This window comes from Callithrix jacchus, chromosome 18 (genome assembly GCF_049354715.1).
Source record: "Callithrix jacchus isolate 240 chromosome 18, calJac240_pri, whole genome shotgun sequence".
Lineage (NCBI taxonomy): Eukaryota > Metazoa > Chordata > Mammalia > Primates > Cebidae > Callithrix > Callithrix jacchus.
In genome coordinates, this window is record NC_133519.1 from 43,989,736 (window position 1) to 44,007,810 (window position 18,075).

Sequence of the window (18,075 nt, forward strand, 5' to 3'; positions counted from 1 at the left end):
TTACATTACAAATTAATTTCACTTTAACGCAGTTAAATCTTCTTAAAAGCAGAAGTAAAAAATAGTTTTAGAAAACTTAAAAGATAAAATAATACTTGGATTGAATATATACTTTAGGAATAGTTTTCCTATTTAAAGAGGAATCAGTAGCTTAATTCGCAGCCTCATTTATGTTGCTATGCTTCCACAGGTATGTCTGGGAACTGTTTCTATATGGAATGCTTTTAAGAGTTAAAAATCTAGATTTTTCAAGTTTTTTTGTAGTAATTTTGTGAAACACAATTAGCAAGAATTTTCTGCTTTAAGATAGTGTATGTCTGTTATTGCAGCCTCTCCTTACCTGATGATAAATTATATATAAAGACTTCAAAAGGACAAATCTAAAGAATACTGAAAACTAGTAGCTATTAACAGCAGCAAAAATCCTTGGAGGAATTTCATATGTATTATATAAAAAGATTTTTACTTATGCAAATACGTATGTAGAATATTTATCCATATTTTAAGATCACTGGAATGAAAATCTTAACAGTGCTCCATCCTTTTTCTGTTCACGTGAACGTATGAAGTATCTTTGTCCCTGTTTCACAGTTTGCTCCAAAAAGAAAATGTTTCTCTTTGAAGAAGCTAGAATGTTGTTTTCGCATACTCATTAATAGCTCTAACTATCCAGTTAGGAAATTAGCAGGACAGAAAATGAACAGGCAGCCTGGTCCAGATAAAAAATTGTAACCTGGGATATATGTAACTTGGGATGTATGTTTCCTACCAATGAAAATATTTGAAAGCAATAGAAAGATCAATATGGGTGTCTGTTAGGAATTTTAGAAACAGATGTTAGAAGAGGAGAGCATCACATTTCAGCCAAAAGAGCTCCATCGATGAGGACTGGGCAAGGAGCCATGCACATCAGACTCACTCAGCTGCAGAGCTGAAAAGCGGGTTCAGCTCCTCCAGAACAGAAGCCGAGTGAGAATGAAGTCAAGTCCATTTTGTCAAGTCCACTTGGTTAAAAGACACTGGTTTTGGATGAATGTCACCTCATTTGAAGATGAATAAACAGAAAACCATCAAAATACATAAAAACAGTGGGGGGAAATGAAGTGTAGGACTTAAGAAGAAATACTGAGGAACAAAACAAGGGGAACAGGGAATACCTAGAATAAATGAATGCTTTGAAAGCAGCTTATGCTAGAGACTAGGGAAAATAATATTTGGTATGACCAGTGTCTTTCAAAAAGACTTCCCTTCTTTTAGATGACAGTGTATATTCAAAGGGTGTCTTAGTCTGTTTTACGCTGCTATAACAGAATATCTGAGACTGGGTAATTTATAATGAACAGAAATTTAATGGCTCACAGTCCCGAAGGCTGGAAACTCCAAGCTCGAGGCTGGGGCATCTTCACACGGTGGAAGGCAGAAGGTAAAGAGAGCAAGAGAGCAAATGGACTCCTGTGACCTATTTTTATGAGAGTATTAATGTTTCCTGTGGGCAGAGACCTAGACTTCTCCCATGAGGCCTCACCTCCCGATACTGTTGCATCGGAGATTAATTTTCAGCACACAAATTCAGGGAGACACAGTCAAACCATAAAGTAAGGCAAGAACTGGCTAAGACAAAAGGCCAATAATAGGTGGAATGGAAGAAATCAGAAAAGATTTGATTTTTAAAATGCAGTATTTTAGGGCAAATACATAATAGAAGCACTAACAATCAGAATTTATTCTATATAGAAAATCAGGGATGTGGTGCATAAAATTGAGAAGTCTTTCAGAATGTTGAGGAAAGGAACTAACACTTGAATAATATGATATTTTAAGTGGAAATTAACACAGAACAGAAGTTTAATCTAAAATTTATAAGACTTTAGAAAACAAAGACAACTGAAACTAAAGAAATAGTCCAAGATATAGTTGAAGAAGACTGTTCTAGCGAGAAGAAAGTTGTCATGGGTGAGCAGATTAAGGCAAATGAAGAAAGAACTTCATCTAGACACATCCTGGCTGGATTTGAAGTTACTGGTAGGAAGAATCTACTAATTCCCCATAGGCATATGACCAAACCAAACCCATTGTTAACAGAGAGGTAAAATCAGACTGGCGTCTTACTTCTTATATATACTAAACACTAGAAGATAATTGCAGTGGATATTTGTCATAGTTTTGCTTTTAGGGTCTGAATACTTCTCCCTGATTTGGGGAGGAATTATTTATTATCTTGGTGGGAAGCAGAAAACAAGTGAGATCAGATAATTCCTTTTCCTTATCCCTAAGATCACATGACCTACAGCCAGCCACTCATACGCCCCCAGTGGACTTCGACTCTCGCCAAAACCATGAACGCCTACAAAATTCCAATTTGGGCAGCATCATGGAATTTAGAGTCCAACAGCAGAAACAAATGTCCCAGTGGCCCTTCACCATCACTTTAACAGACTGATGTTGGCTGCGTTCTCAACGATCTAGCCACACCGTTTCTACCTGATATCCAGTTTCTTCTTGATTCTGTACCTCAAAAAAATGTTTTCTAATGCATTCCTTTTCTGCTTAAGTCAGCCAGCCTGGTTTCTGTTGTTTGCAATTGAGAATTCCAACTGGCACAATAATAAGAAAGATGGAAGTAGTTTCGAAAAAAAAGATCCAAGAATTTTATCCAGTTAATGTCTTTCCTATGAAAAGCCATCAAAATTTGACATTCTCAAACGTTCAAGCGTTCAGGAAAAATACCAAATACATAGTTTTCTTAAAATGATTTATTAAAAATGCAAGTTAACTGCCTGAAGTAGATCTTAAAAAGGAAACAAAAAAATCAAAACTAGGGAGGGCATGATATGAAAGACTGGTGAATTTTCTTCAATGGCTATTATCAGGGTCATTACCCACTCATCAAAAAAGCCTTGGGAAGCAAAGCTGACTTTAGAAACTATGGCTATTCGAATCAGCCACACTGATGAGCATGTGAGAATATGAATGAGTTTATGTGCTTACTTCATTACGAGAATTCCTTACCATGAGAACAATGGTATGATTAGACACAGGAAATTCCCCAGGAAAGGAATCACCTTAAGCAGGGTTTGCCTCAATACTCAGAAGTCCAGCTATGCAAACAAACAAATGGAAGCCAACACTGCTATGCTAGGAGAAAAATTATAACTAGATTGACATATACAAAATGTGTACATGATTGTTTGGGGGTAGCAGAACTATAAGTGACTTATTTTCTTGTAGCTTTTTGTTTTTCTTTTTAAAGATCTACTTCAGGCAGTTAACTTGCATTTTTAATAAATCATTTCATGCTTTTCTGTACTTGACAAATTATTTAATAGAAATGGATTATTTTTAAACTTTGTGTAAATAGGATTTAAATTTTTAAATGCTCACTTTAATTTTATTAGAGGATTGAATTACATGAGTAATTTGTTCTCTTTGTTTTATAGATATTCTGAGAATGTGCTTTATCTATATTTAACATAATTGAGAAAATAAAAGACATTTTAAAAATAACTAAGAACATAAATTAAAAAATAATGCCTCTCAAAAAGAAAGCAGCAGCACTTAAGATAAAAATAGATTTTAGGTCAATTTATCAGAAGAAACATCTCATCTCTTTTATATAAATAGAAGTATATATTATAAAGTAACAATCTAGTGATATATTACCTTAAATATTAAAAAATTTAGTTCTAAATAGTTTATTTTGGAGAAAATAATTCTTCCCAACATTTATTTGTAGGCAGTTCTGATGCATATTTGCCATTAAGAGAGTCTGTCATTAAAATCTAATCTAGCCCTAATTTATCATTAATATGCCTGAAACTCTTGCTCTTCTCTTATTAACTGAATTTTATAACCACAATAGTGTTTGAAGTGTGGAATTTTTATTGTTGTTGTTGGTTGGGGTGGTGGGGATGGGTAAATCCGGTATATAACTGCCAAGGTAGATTTTGTGTAGGTCTTTGCCTGTGTGATTTGTTGCCGATGCACCACCTACTGGTAAGACAATCAATTAGCAACCTTCCCTCTGAGATTTAATAGACCTTTGTAGTTCAAAGTCCAGTAGGACTTTCTACAATGATGGAAGTATTTTACATCTATAGTGCTCATGTGGCAGCCACTAGCTGCATTTGGCAATTGAGAACTTGAAATGTTGCTAGTGCACCCAAGGAACTCATTTGGAATTTGATTTATAAATTTGAATTTAAGTAAACCCCCGTGGATACAGATATGACTACAGTATTGGACAGTATAACTCTAGTCTCCTGGAGAAAGAAGAAAGGCAGAAATAACAAGTGCAGAAGTTTTAGAAAACGTATTGCAACTGCCACGTTGATAAACCATGATCATAATTTACTTGAATTATTGCCACTCAGAAATAACTTCACCATTTTGGAGAGGTGGTTCTTGCATTCCCATTGATGAGATAGCATTTGGAAATGTTGTGTTTGATTCCATATCTTTCAGATTTCAGTAGCCCTTGCTTCCCTCCCAGGCATCTGATATTTTGTGGGTGTTTGTTTTGGTTTGTTAGGTTGATTGGTTTGTGTTTAGTTTTCATTTTTTTCTCTTCTTAAGAAATCCCTGTCCACTTATGAGGAACTCTTTAGTAGGCATGTGAAAAGTTAAAAATGTTTAAATGTATTTGTTCCCATTTACACTAGTTGAAAATTATGGAAAAGTCATGTGAACAAGCACATTTCTCCATTATAAATCGTTCTTAGTGAGATTTTTGCATTTCTCATTGTGCTAGTTTCATGTGGAAAAGTTAGCACCAGAAATTGCTGAATTTACCGCCCTAATCAGAAATGGAAATGCATTTGAAAACAATGTCAATGTTTTAAATAAGCTGATTGACCCAAATCAGTAGGCACACTGTTAGGATAGGATAGAGCTACTAATTACAATTCTCAGCAGGCTCAGTGATAGTCATTATGTAACTTTTTGAAGTTAGCTTTTTCTATAGGAAATATGGATACTTAGAAGTATCAGAGATCCTGTAAAATACATTTACAAGCTATATAATTCAATAGAAATTAGTTTCAGTAATTAAATTCTCTTTCGGTTTCTCATGCAGCTTTGCTTGATGTTAGAAAATTGAATATTTTCAGTAATATATTACCCATAATGAAAAATATATTTGTGAACATAAAAACAGTTCCTGTTATGTTTTCAGAAGCAGAAATCAATTCAGTGGTTTGGTTGAATGTGGGGTTTAACTATCTCCAACTTAGAGTACTTAGGTTTCATCCTAAGAACTCAAATAAGAAAAAAACCAGTAAATATTAATTAATGGAGTGTCTTTCTTCTCCTGGGTACTGTCAATTCCTTAGTGCAAAAGCGTATCACTAGGAACATTGAGAGAAAGTTGAGAATTTTTCATCTCAGAGATAAATAGGCAGCTGTGAGATGCTTTCTTCCAAAAGGTAATACCTTTTTAAACAACAGCAATCAACAATTGTTGACCTCTAGATTCCTTTTGAGCACAAATTTTTTTGGAGGGAAAATAAAAACATCTAAAAATGTATGGCCCCACTTAAAAAAACAGTGACAGCTATAGAGATAAAAATTCTTAGGTTGCTGATTCTGTTCATTTCTTCTTAGGATAATGAAAGAGCAGTAGACTAGGAGCCTGAGCATTTAAGGTCTCTTTTCAGTACTCATACCTTACTCCTCTCTCTCTCTTCTCTTTTTCCCAGACCACAAATAACAATGTATTAAGGTTTTAAAAACTGAATTTCCTATACCCTCTTTATTTAGGGACATGTATGTCCATAATGGGAGATGTTTTCTTTGGACTCATGCTTGAATCTGTGGGTGCTTGGTATTGCTGATAGGGATCCGTGTAAATGAGCAAATGTAAAATTTACAGTTCAGTGGAACCATCTCCCATGTAATAGTATTTTAGGTCAAGGTCTCTCCACCTTTTTCTATGCATGTTTAGGTCAGTATTCCACTGTCTCTCATATCACTCCTTTCCTCCTCAGAGTCACTGATACCACTCTCATCCAACTCAGACTAAACGATTAGAGTCCTCTTTTTATGGACGTCCTTTCTTTTAGTTTTCTTCCCCTATTCCAATCCATCTTCCATTGGGCAACCAAGTGAATTTTCCCTAAATATTGTTTTAACTGTTCATTCATTGAAAACATATTTGTGCTTTTCTAATTACCCCAGAATAAAACTTATACTCCCCTGTCCACAAACTACACAATTCTCTTAACATTTAATCCTGAATTGCATCCTCGTAAAGCAATACATAGAGAAGAAAATAAATAAAAATGTTTCCTTTCAATATGTGAATACCATGTATCCTAATAAGGTAGCCATGCATCTTTTCTTGATGCATGTTTCCTTAATACGGGGAACTGAATATTTGAACTTGCTACTAATATTAAGACTCTGTGTTGTAACTAATTCTGAATTATAGGTAGAGAAATTATCAGATTAATTCTTCCATATCATAAAATATGACTGACACTGCAAACTTTGTATGTCATACTACTGTCAGACAGATAGTTTTGGGTATCTGTCTGTGAGTTTCGAATTTTCTCGGTAATGAATTCTCATAAGAATGGATAGGTGTTGCTCTTACCCTGTTTTCGGTTGCCGGAACTGAATTTTTGATGACAACTGAACATTTTCTCTGCCAGGCTCCGTGTTCATTACACCTTCAAAGGACTCCTGTTTCCTACTGCTTTGACCCTAGCCCTTGTTTCATTACTTTTCATCCTTCCACAATTTGTCTCAACTCCAGTTTCCATTGCTTGAGTCACAGAGGCATTTTCACTGCCTCCAAAGGTTGTTTTCATTCTAGTTCTATTATCCCTATCTACGTTCTACCTATAATGCAAAGCATCTCATAAACCACTGCCTTTCCGATACTGGTCTCTTTGTTCTGGTATCCTCTAGAACTTATTTTTTGCCACTCAATTTTGCACTTAATCATGATCAGTTTCACGTGTTTAGCTGTTTTTTTCCTCAATCATATTACATATACTGTGAGATACTTATTGCCTATTAGAGATATAGGAAAAGTCAAAGTGTGTCTTTCCCTCTCCGTATACCAGTCTTCACTTCTGAGATATGTGGGATTTTTTTTCCTCCTCATACACCAAGCAGTTCTTCAGCAGACACCAGCTGGGTGATCCTCCAATTTATTTCTGAAACTACCTAAAGATAGTGTCAGATCCCACAGGTTGAAGGTTCAGTCCTACAAGATGGCCCACCCACTACAGACATCAGTTGCAAGCTGTAGCTTGTGAACTGTGCTTCTGACTGGCTATAAATCAGGGTTCCTACAACCCCCTCCTGGAGTTGGATTAATTTGCTAGGGTGACTGTCAGAACCCACAGACACGTTTTACTTACATTTACTCATTTATTATAAAGGATATTACAAAGGATACAGATGAACAGCCATAGGGTGAGGTGTGATAGAAGTGGTGCAGAACTTCACACTGTCCTCCAGGAACCTATGTGTTCAGCTATTCTCTGCATGTTTAGCTATTTTAGAAGCTCTCAGAACCCTGGGGTGTTTTTAGTTTTGGTTTTTTATGGAGCTGTCAATCTGTAGACATGATTGATTACAGCATTGGCCCTCGGTGATCAACTGTGCCTTCAGCTCCTCTCCCTTCTCTAGATTTTGGGGTTGGGTTGAAAGTTCCATCCTGCCTTGGTCTTTGGGGGTACCCATCCTGAAGCAATCTGGGTACCCCCAGTCACCAATCATCTTATTAGCATGCCAAAAAAGCTTTTATCAATACCAAGATTCCAAGAATTTTAGTAGCTGTATGTCAAGAAATGGGACAAAGACAAAATACGTATTTCACAATACCACTTTGTCATTTTATAAACCTATAGTGACTTGCACAGAAAGAAAAAATATAATAGTACCCAATAGATGTGTAATTCCTTAGTTGCTAGATAAACCTCAGTGTAACAATAACACTATAGGGAAGTCTTGGTCACCACCCTTATCTATCATGTTTCCATATTAACTTCAATGGGTTATTTGAATCACATCAGCAGTTTGAAATTTCATTATGTAAGTACTTTCTTTTCCAGTTGTAGCAAGAGCCAGCATACTACTGCTTGTATTTAAAACTATATTTTATAACAAAATCTGGTAATTATCTCATGAAAAATTTGTAGTTGTTATTTTTTAAGTATTATTTATATTAGTTCACCCCAATTTAGAAACAAACTCATGTGAGTGATTTTTGCAAAATTTTACAAAATAAGCTAAAGCAATTTGTCACTGTTAATTTGATACAGTGGCTGCTTAATTTTCAAATGCTTACACTGCTTCTGAGTCAAGATTAGACACGTGTGGGAGAGAAGGGGAAGTATTTATGGACATGGCAGGAGTTTAAGATTTTGTTTAAGACTGTTTTCCTATTTATCTGACAACACAAATAGTTTTCCGTTGATTCCACTAGTTGTTCCCTTATGAGGAGGATTTTTAAGGCTGGAGACTAACCCAGAAGTCCTGGTTCAGTCTGATCGTATTCAGTGTGTAGCTGACACATCTCCTCCGTAATCACATGGAAATCAAAGTGCCAGACAAAGCCTCCTGTTCTCCCTGATGTTGTTTCTATATGAAAATTAGAAGTATTAATTTGTCTTCTGTGATATCAGGAAAGGGTGAATGTCTGTCATTAATTAGTCCTTGTCATCAAAGAGAATATTGCAATAAAAAAGGAAATATTTCTCAAGATTATTGATGAAGTCAGTTCAGTGTTTAATGACCAGAATGACCTCACTAAGTATGAAAATAATATTATAACCACATGCCCTTATATCATCATAACTCTTTTTAACATGTGCCATGTGACATGGTGAGTAGCATGCTTTTTTTCTGTTCGTAAATCAGAGGAAAAAATCTAATTTTATCTATTTTATTGAAATTTCTAGTAAATTTTAAGTACCTAGAAATATTTCAGATTTCAGAAGAATTAGATATAACAAATATTGTTTATAGATAGGGTATATAATCTTTTTTGCTGTTGTTGTTTTTTTTGAGACAGGATCTCATTCACACTCAGGGTAGAGTGCAGTGGTACAATCTTGGCTCACTGCAACCTCTGCCTCCTGGGCTCAGATGATCCTCCCACCTCAGCCTCCCAAGTAGTAGCTGGGACTACAGGCATGCACCACCACACCAGCCTAATTTTTCTATTTTAGTAGAGACAGGTTTTCCCCATGTTGCCCAGACTGGTCTTGAACTCCTGGGTTCAAGCAATCCTCCCCCACTTGGCCTCCCAAAGTGCTGGGATTACAGGCATGGGCCACCATGCCAAGCCTTAAATAGGGTATATAATCTAAATGGAATAGGCAAGCGTGAGGATTGTGGTGATCAAATTGCATTTGAAAATGTCTAGATATTACATATACACAGATGTATTTTAAATACTATAGTACTTTATTTTGTCATACTTTGCTATATAGTAGAATACTAATAATAATAGCAAAAGCTACATCGTGACCACTACATGCCAAGCATTCTTTTAAGTGTTTTATGTATATTAACCTAGCTAGTCCATAATAACGTTATAAGGGTAGGTACCATTATTATCCCATTAAGGTATAGACAGACACCATGGAGGCAGCAACATCTGCATTTGAATCCCAACTCCACCTTTGAGTGACTGGGCAAATGATTTAACCATTTTGAGCCATAGTTTCTTTATCTGTAACATGGCAGGAACACTTCATAGTGTTATTGTCGAAAATAAATGATGGGTCTAGAGTTAGATACCTGGCATGTAATAGGCACTGATGGAAGAAAGGCACCACTTTCCTATTTCAATGAACTGACTACTAGAAAGAGATTTAGCTCCTAATTTTACATAATGTACTTTATTTACAGTATCTGTGAGATCTTTGAAGGCATAAAGTGTCTGAAACAGTCTGTACTCAGTAAATGTTTGTTGGCTGAAAAAAGTAAAGCACAGAAATTTGCCCAAGTACTCTAAAATATGCCAGTGGTTCTAACTATTCTAATTATGGCTTAGGTAATCAAATAATTTGCATTATCTAATTAATTTGTTGGTGGTAATTAAATAACCTTGAAGAAAAAGTCCTTAGGCATTTTCTCTGAGAAATTTCCTACCAGAAGCTTAAGAGCAACAAATCAGACCCAGGTGACAGGAAATGTGCCTCCTGAGCTTGCATATAGCATTGGCAGTTGGGTGAGACTTTTTTCTTTCCTAGTCTTTATAGGCAGTGAGATGGCTCTTTTCATGGCCGCTTACACTTTTGCTAGTCTTACCACTAATAGTGGATTGAGATACCCAATTCTTAAAGTAGTGTTGGTTTTTATTTTATATTTATATTTAATTCTTCTAAATTATTGATAGGAAAAACATGTATTTCAATTTTGTTATAATTAAAAAATAAAAAGCAAATTAATACCTTGCCACCTAACAGAGTGCTGTGTTCACATTGCTTTGGCTAGCAAAATCGAGTTGTTCTGGATGATGATGGTGTTGGTTGCTCAAGGTGGTGGTAATGATGATGGTGGTGATACAAGACTGAAAATCTCAAGGAAAAATGGATTACTTCTCTCCAAAATTCAACTCCGGACTTTTCTTATTCTTCTTCTTCTTTTTTTTTTTTTTTTGACACAGTCTTGCTCTGTCACTCAGGCTGGAGTGCAGTCTGGCTCACTCTAATCTCTGCCTCCCAGGTTCAAGCGATTCTCTTGCCTCAGCCTCCCAAATAGCTGGGACTACAGGCGTGTGCCACCACACCCAGCTAATTTTTTGTATTTTTAGTAGAGACAGGGTTTCACTGTATTAGCGAGGATGCTCTCCATCTCCTGACCTCGTGATCCACCTGCCTCGGATTCTCAAAGTGGCGTGAGCCACCAGGGCCAGCTGAACTCCAGACTTCTAAATCCAACATTAGTACTATTTTGTTTTCCTATCAGAACAGGATTTTACATTGTAAATAAAGAGATGTAGATTCAGTTTGTTAGTTGGCAAATGATGTTATTTTATTGATGGAGTTGAACTGTGGTTCTTCAATTCCATGTTCTTGCTCCATTGAAACTACTTCATTAAAATGAGTTTTTTCTAGGAATTAAAAAAATTAACAGTTGAAATAACTAAAGTGAGATCTATTATACTATTATTTAACCTGATTAAGTAAAAGCTAATTCATTTTGGCCATGTTTAGTCAACTGTTATTTAACGGAAATCTAATTTGGCTTCTCTGTATCTGTTCATGTTCTTTCCAAGTATCTTATCACCAGCAGGAATATTCTTTCTAAGGGAATGGTAAATTTCTCACCTCCTGTGGGATGATGTCATCCCATCTGCGTATTGCACACAGACTTATTTCATGACCCTGAGCAGCACCGTATATCCAGACTGTATTTGCTCAATGACCTTTTAGCTCTCTGCATTCTGGTTTGGGTAACTAACTTATTTTTACTTTGATAGCTGAACTATAGAGCCTACCAGTGGGATTTTTGCTGGGAGAGATGCCAGGCCATTTCTGGCAGACTACATTGAAGGCACCAAGTTTGGACAAAAATTCTGAGAGTTGCTTGAATCTTTGCAGCAATTCCATGTCGATAGCTAGACATGAGAAGCATCTTGTTTTAGGAAGATGGGATTGAGTAAATGTGTGTTTCAATAAATTCCAAAGAGAAAGAACTGTTCATTCTCCCCCACCCACCCGATTCCCTGAAAGTTATCTACAACATCCCTACAGCATGTGTAGTCCTTCAGAATTTCAGAATTGATGGACTCCAGATGGAATCACAACTTGAACTTACTGGCCATATCCAGTCTGCTCTTGACCTCACACATTTCTCTAGCCCTATGCTCACCAACAAGAATCCATGGAATAATGAGGCTATCAACCAAGTTCATGGACCGGAAAAAATCCTTTAAACATTAGCTTCAAAGACTAGATCATAATTTGAAGAACACAATGTAAACAGGAAAAAAGGGGAGGGGTCAACTGTAAGCTGCTAGCAATTAGGCACTGATTAGCTTCCTTTAGTTGTGTAGCTGCTGCCGCCCAGCAGTACCATTTGTATCTCTTTCACATGTACAGAGAGAGATTCACCAAGCTAATGTTTTCTCGGTGAAACTAAGCCACAATTTGCAGACTAACTTACAGGAAAGATACATCATAAAGAGATCCACATCTAACTGGCTAACTGAATTTATCAATTTTATTTATAGTAAAAACCAAATTAAATGGAAAGCAGACAACATGCCTGTTAGGTTCATCCATGTGTCCCTACAAGTTAGCACCGTATCTGGCACAGAATAATTGTGCAAAAAACAGGTGTTATTGAATGAATGTATTTATTTCTGTTAATATTCGTGAAATCTGTTTCAAACATGGTAGAAATTAATTTATTTTTGTTTACCTTATTGAGTGGCAGGTATTTACATTAGGAGTTACTTAATATCTCTGATGGTGCCTTCTTTGAAGATTAATTCTTATTGTGTAGTAATATACATGTAAAACATGTAATTGCTTAAAACAAATATGTCAACATCCCAGAATTATCTGAGAATTGGGAATTTTTTTGTGATAAACTCCTGATTTAGTGTTTCATTTTCAAAAGTCTTTTTCCTGCCATAGAAGTGTAATGAAAGATAAAGTTTCAATAATTGATATTTTTTGTTAAGTTGAGGTCCTGTGCGTGGATGCACAGACATGAGTCAAATGACCAGTGTAGCAGGATCTTGGGAGGGACTGGCAGACATTACAATTCAGAACCAGATTGTAGTTTAGGAAACTGCATTTCATCAAAAGTCTTAAATGTCTTTTATATACATGCCACTACCTGCTATGCAAGGGATGTTAAATGCTATAGAATATAATAGAATATGGAATAATATGAGTACATGGTTTCTGACCTTAACAAATTTATGATCAAATAAACAAAAAGGGAAAGATCAGTTTGAACAAAGCAGACAGCATAGTCAGGAGAAGCTGTGGCTCCAAACCTACATTCGTTGACTGGAAAGAGCCCAAAATCTCTACCTAGAGACTTTGCCTGGGAACACGTTTATAGGGAAGTGTCAAATTAGTGGCATAAATTGGAGGTCAGCTGGTGGAAGCAAGCCGCAAGGGGCTTCATGGTAACCAGCAGAAACACAGAAATATAGCATCGGGATCAAATTCATTTAACTTTCAAAGAGAGTTTAGTTTACTTCCCTTTTTTCATTACCATTGGTTTCTTTCCTGCCATATCCGTGATAGGGGTCATTCATAAAGGAAGGAAATAGAGGTGTGGTGGTGAGAAACCGACAAATCTGCTAACATAGGAAGCTTCTAACGTCAAGATAAATTGGCATTTTTCTACATACACATATTTTTGTTTGCAGAAGCACCCAAAGTCACTGTGCTGCCCAGGAATCAGTCTTTCACAGGAGGGTCTGAGGTCTCCATCATGTGTTCGGCAACAGGTTATCCCAAACCAAAGATCGCCTGGACCGTTCATGATATGTTTATCATGGGTTCACACAGGTACTGGGTTTGTATCATGTTCTTCGTTTCTACAGAGTGAGAAAAATTGATGAGACTTCTAGACCAAACTAATATGACCAAATCCTTAATATTAAGGGAGATTTGACCAAAATACATAGCTTTGCGTTTTTTAAACAGGCTGTGAATGTCAAAATAATATAAATGATGACTTTTTAAAGTTTGAGGTTATTAATTCTTGAATTCAATAGCTGGGACCAAGTGCTTCCCAATACTTTGAGTTGCAAACAGGGCACCAAGACAGTTAGTTTACCTTGAGTTATTAAAATGAGGATAATAAACTCTCTGTGAGGTGGAATAACATATAGTTTTAACAAATTGATTAAAGACATCATCGTGGATTTAAAAGAAGAGAGAGGCCAAGAACAGACCAGTAGCTCTGATTAAAATGTGTGCAGACATTGTAATTACTTTCACTTTTGCCAAACTATGGTGGGAAATATTTTATTCTCCTGGATGCTTTTTAAAGGCATTGAATCCCCTCATGCTCCTAGGGTATAATAAACACGTGGAATAGAAACAACAAAGTATCCAGTCGTGGGGCTTCCAATTCTGGGTTTGGCAGTGAAGAGGTCATAGGTGTGATCCGGCAAGTTGAGCCAGATTCTATTCCTAGATCATCACTGACCCTGTGTCCCATGTGACATTACATCTCTAAGGTGTTCATTCTGAAGAACTGTTTAGTATAGCAATTCACCACATGGAGCAAGATTGCCTGGGTAGAAATTCCAGTTCTTCCATTTACTAACTGTGGCTTTGGGTGAGTTATGTTACCTCTTTGTTCACCTGTAAAACAGAGATATTAATAATATTTACCTCGTTAGGGTGTTAGGAAAATTTTAAATATAAATAAATGTAAAGTTTCTAGACCAGTGGCTGGCATGTAGCCAATACTGGATACATGCTATTATTATTGTTATTGCATTTCTGCTTGTAAAATAATGATGATAAGCATTTCTGCAACCAAAAATGTAACTCTAAAACGTTTGAAAATATATTAAAGGAAAACACTATATTATCTTGATATTACCATTATGGTATTTTCAATTTTATATTCTTTTTGTTTTTTATTCATAGGTACAGGATGACCTCAGATGGTACCTTATTTATCAAAAATGCAGCTCCCAAAGATGCAGGGGTCTATGGTTGCCTGGCAAGCAATTCAGCTGGAACAGATAAACAGAATTCTACTCTCAGATACATTGGCAAGTATAATCAGTTTAAAAGACAATTAAAACAGGATGAATTTCACATCAAGCAATGCAAAAGTATTTTTTGAAAATTAATAATAAGGTATACCTATTATAATTTGTTGTTCATTTCACACACTGATTAAAGCAAATATTTTAACTAATTTAAGTTAAAAGTTCATGGAGTGAAAAGCTTCATTAGTTAACAGAAACCAAGGAAGTTTCCAGGTTATGGAGCAATCTGTTCATCTGTTCTCTGCAATATTTTACTTTCAAATTAATAAATTCTATATCCTTTCTAGCTTAACTTACATCTTATAATTTCTATTATATTCAAAACTATATATAATTTTTACTTTTTTTATCTTCAATTTCCCCCTTCAAACTTAAACATTTATTAAAAGTGTACTTCATGAAAATTACTCTATGGAGTCTTTCTATTTACTTTTGTCTTTCTTGGTCAAATAAAGGATAAAGGTATCATATCATATACTCAGATCTAGCATATAAATCGTATATCATCAATGGCTAGCAATCCACCCTTTCATTCATTCTTATTCAGCCTCATTCATAGTGAGATAATGAAACTGTCAGTAGAGAAGAAGGGATTCAAAAGTGATAATAAAGATCAAAAATTGTACTTGAAGGGATAGGTGAGGAGAGAACGAAAATGTCACAAGCATTGAACTGAGAGCCTGGAAAGAAGCGATCTCATTTATAGAAATGAAGAAGGGAAATGGTGAATACCTTTAGAAGGGAAAGTGGGCTCAGATTTGGAGAAAATTGAATTAAAAATGTTCACAGAATACCCAGGTATAGAGGGAAAAACAGTTGGGAATGCAGAACAAGTGACTGAAACAAGTCTACATTCCATTGTGAAAACAAATTTTGGTTCATTCAGATAGAAGCCATGATATTAACACATTTATTTTAACTTACTAAGCACCTTTAGAGACGTGGTATGCAAAATGCTCTGCTGGAGACTGTGGAGTGTAAAACTTAAAAAATGTATGTCATGGAGTGTTTAGTTTTCAAGAATTTACATGATGGGGGTGGATACATATGGGACTATGACAAGGCAGACAGACAAGTACTACTGTCAGAGGTTGGCAGAGGGGATGATTAATTCACACAGGAATTAGCAAAGATTTCTCAAAGGAGACAGGATTTAGGTTCCGTCTGGAGGAATGAGTGGGATTTGAAGAATTGTGGCAAAAAGCATTTTGCAAAGAGGAAATAGCTTTAGGAAAGGCAAACAAGATAGGAGAGTAAAAGTCTGTTGTGTTTAGAGCTATCAGCGAAGCTCTATACCTTGTGATAAGTGAGGAAGTGTAACAGAGGGTAAGGTTTAAAAAAAAATAGCTGTGCAACCATTTATGATTTTTGAAAGAGATTCTGTGGAATTTTGAAAGCAGGGGGAATCATCTGTGAGAAGTTAACTTAGCTTTGTTTAAAAATACCTCAGCTGAAGCAAGGAAGTCCTAAAATACCTCGTCAAGAGAGAAAATGTGTGAGTAAACTGAACCCTTGGGCAAGCTGGTGAAGCAAACAGAGTGAAGGGCAGAAATTTAGAGAATATCTATATTTAGCATCACAGGGAACAGAAGGGGTCAAAACCAGGAGATTCTACTTTTTATAAACGCAAATTTTAGGCTTGGACTGCAAATAGCTCCCTGTAGTTCGACACGAATATTTTTTAAATGGCGTAAAAAATGTTAACAAATTCATCTGCAGTTGTATTATCCTCAAGTCTTCACTTAGCTGTCGGTCCTACCATTGCCTCTCTTTTGACTATATTTTCTTAGAGTTACTCCTCTCTCTGTTCTTTTAATATTGTTTCAATAAGATGTATTCTGATTTCTACAATTTTTCTTTCCTTATATAACTTTTTCATAAAGAACTTTCAGTTTTCTAAATTTTTTGGACTTTTTAAATCATAATTATCTTTTGTTTTAGTCTTTTTTTTTTCCTGCTATCCTTTTTTTGACCTTGATAAGTGATATTTTTATCACATACATCTATGTGCATGTGCATTGTAACTTTCTTTCTGTTTATAAATGTTGAAATGGCCACAAGCACATAAATTCTGATAGATTTTTAATTGGTTCATTTAGTAAACTAAACAAAATCCATGTGGTCTTGTGCTAAACGTTGACTATTTGCTTGTTTGTTTTATGCAGAAGCCCCTAAGTTGAGGGTAGTTCAGAGTGAGCTCTTGGTTGCCCTTGGGGACATAACGGTTATGGAATGCAAAACTTCTGGTATTCCTCCACCTCAAGTTAAATGGTTCAAAGGTACGTTTCTTCAGTATGTTTGTGTCTGATTCACTTAGTTTTGTTTTCTTTTTAAAAAAATTATTTGTTAAAAATTTGTTTTGGTGTGTGACTTAGCAGCCCCATAAAATGTGTTTATGATCTCACTGGAGACAATAGTTCAAAATTCTCAACTCTGAATTTCAGGATTTGACATCTGGTATGGATTACAGGACTGCAAAAATCAAAGCAGGAAGAGTTCGCTTTGCTAATCCAGCTGAACATTCTCTTTGTTAGCTTAGGATTGTTTCCTGAAGAAAATTATCCAAGAATACTCTGTTAACATTTAAAATAGCTCCACTGATTTTAGTTCAGTTTTCTTAGAGATAATGGCTCTCACTATTAAAAAGTTTTCTAGATTCACAAGGATACTTTCTACAAAATGTTCAAATAAAGATACACATTGAAGCTTGCAGATAGTTGAAAGACAAATGTATTTATTGGTCAACTTCATCATACATGGTATATGCTTATCTCAACTATAGAAATTCTCTTTCTATATTTGTAACATAAAGGTTATACCTCTGATTCCATAATAAAATAACAGTTAGATGCCACTTGACCTTGATGAGAATACACTTGGATCCTGGCTCAGGCTCAGATGCTGACAGTAGATATCTGTGTAAAAAGCCCTGCTTCTGCTTCTTCTTCTGCTTCTGTTTCAGTTCTTCCAATTACGGGAAAAAGAAAAAAAATCTGCAGACACTCTAACCAAGAGGTTGCTAGGATTATTGAGATGCTGTTTGCAAAATACTTTTTAATCGTCAGATGAAAAGTGTTAAATAGTACAAAGCACTATTGTTATGATTCTGTTTGTTAAATCACAAACATTTCCATAGCAACAGGTTGATGTCATAATCACAAAAGTAGGAATTCACCTCAAGTTCAAACTCTTTGGGAACACGAGGTGAAAAAGAAAGGCTTTGTATAGAAAATAAATAGTTTTAAATAATATAAATCAAAAGCAAGGTGGAAACTAGGAAGTAATGCCATTTTCCTGGTTTTCGATGCTGAAAGATTTTTAGTATTCATGTTTTCTCTGATAAGAAAGCTTTTCTGAAT

At 35.6% G+C, this 18,075-nt stretch overlaps 1 protein-coding gene and 1 long non-coding RNA gene across 13 annotated transcripts in view; one reads left to right on the top strand and one right to left on the bottom strand.

Moving 5' to 3' along the window:
* HMCN1 (hemicentin 1) overlaps positions 1–18,075 on the top strand; it is a 532,161-nt gene that overhangs the window by 294,944 nt on the left and 219,142 nt on the right. For 10 of the 12 annotated variants that reach the window (XR_013529004.1, XR_013529005.1, XR_013529007.1 and 7 more), the window contains exons 12-14: positions 13,352–13,493; positions 14,589–14,716; positions 16,882–16,995. Coding sequence is in view for 7 of the 12 variants with exons in the window: in XM_035280045.3 (XP_035135936.3) it covers positions 13,352–13,493; positions 14,589–14,716; positions 16,882–16,995 (384 nt within the window). In the remaining 5 variants the exon portion in view is untranslated. Of the gene's footprint in view, positions 1–13,351; positions 13,501–14,588; positions 14,717–16,880; positions 16,996–18,075 lie in introns of those variants that run through there. The other 2 variants (XM_035280049.3, XM_035280052.3) reach the window with 2 other exon arrangements.
* LOC118149248 (uncharacterized) lies at positions 13,334–17,672 on the bottom strand. The gene is made up of 3 exons (XR_004736617.3): positions 17,536–17,672; positions 14,613–14,677; positions 13,334–13,522 (listed from the first exon to the last, which is right to left on the bottom strand). It is a non-coding gene; the product is annotated as an uncharacterized LOC118149248 (long non-coding RNA).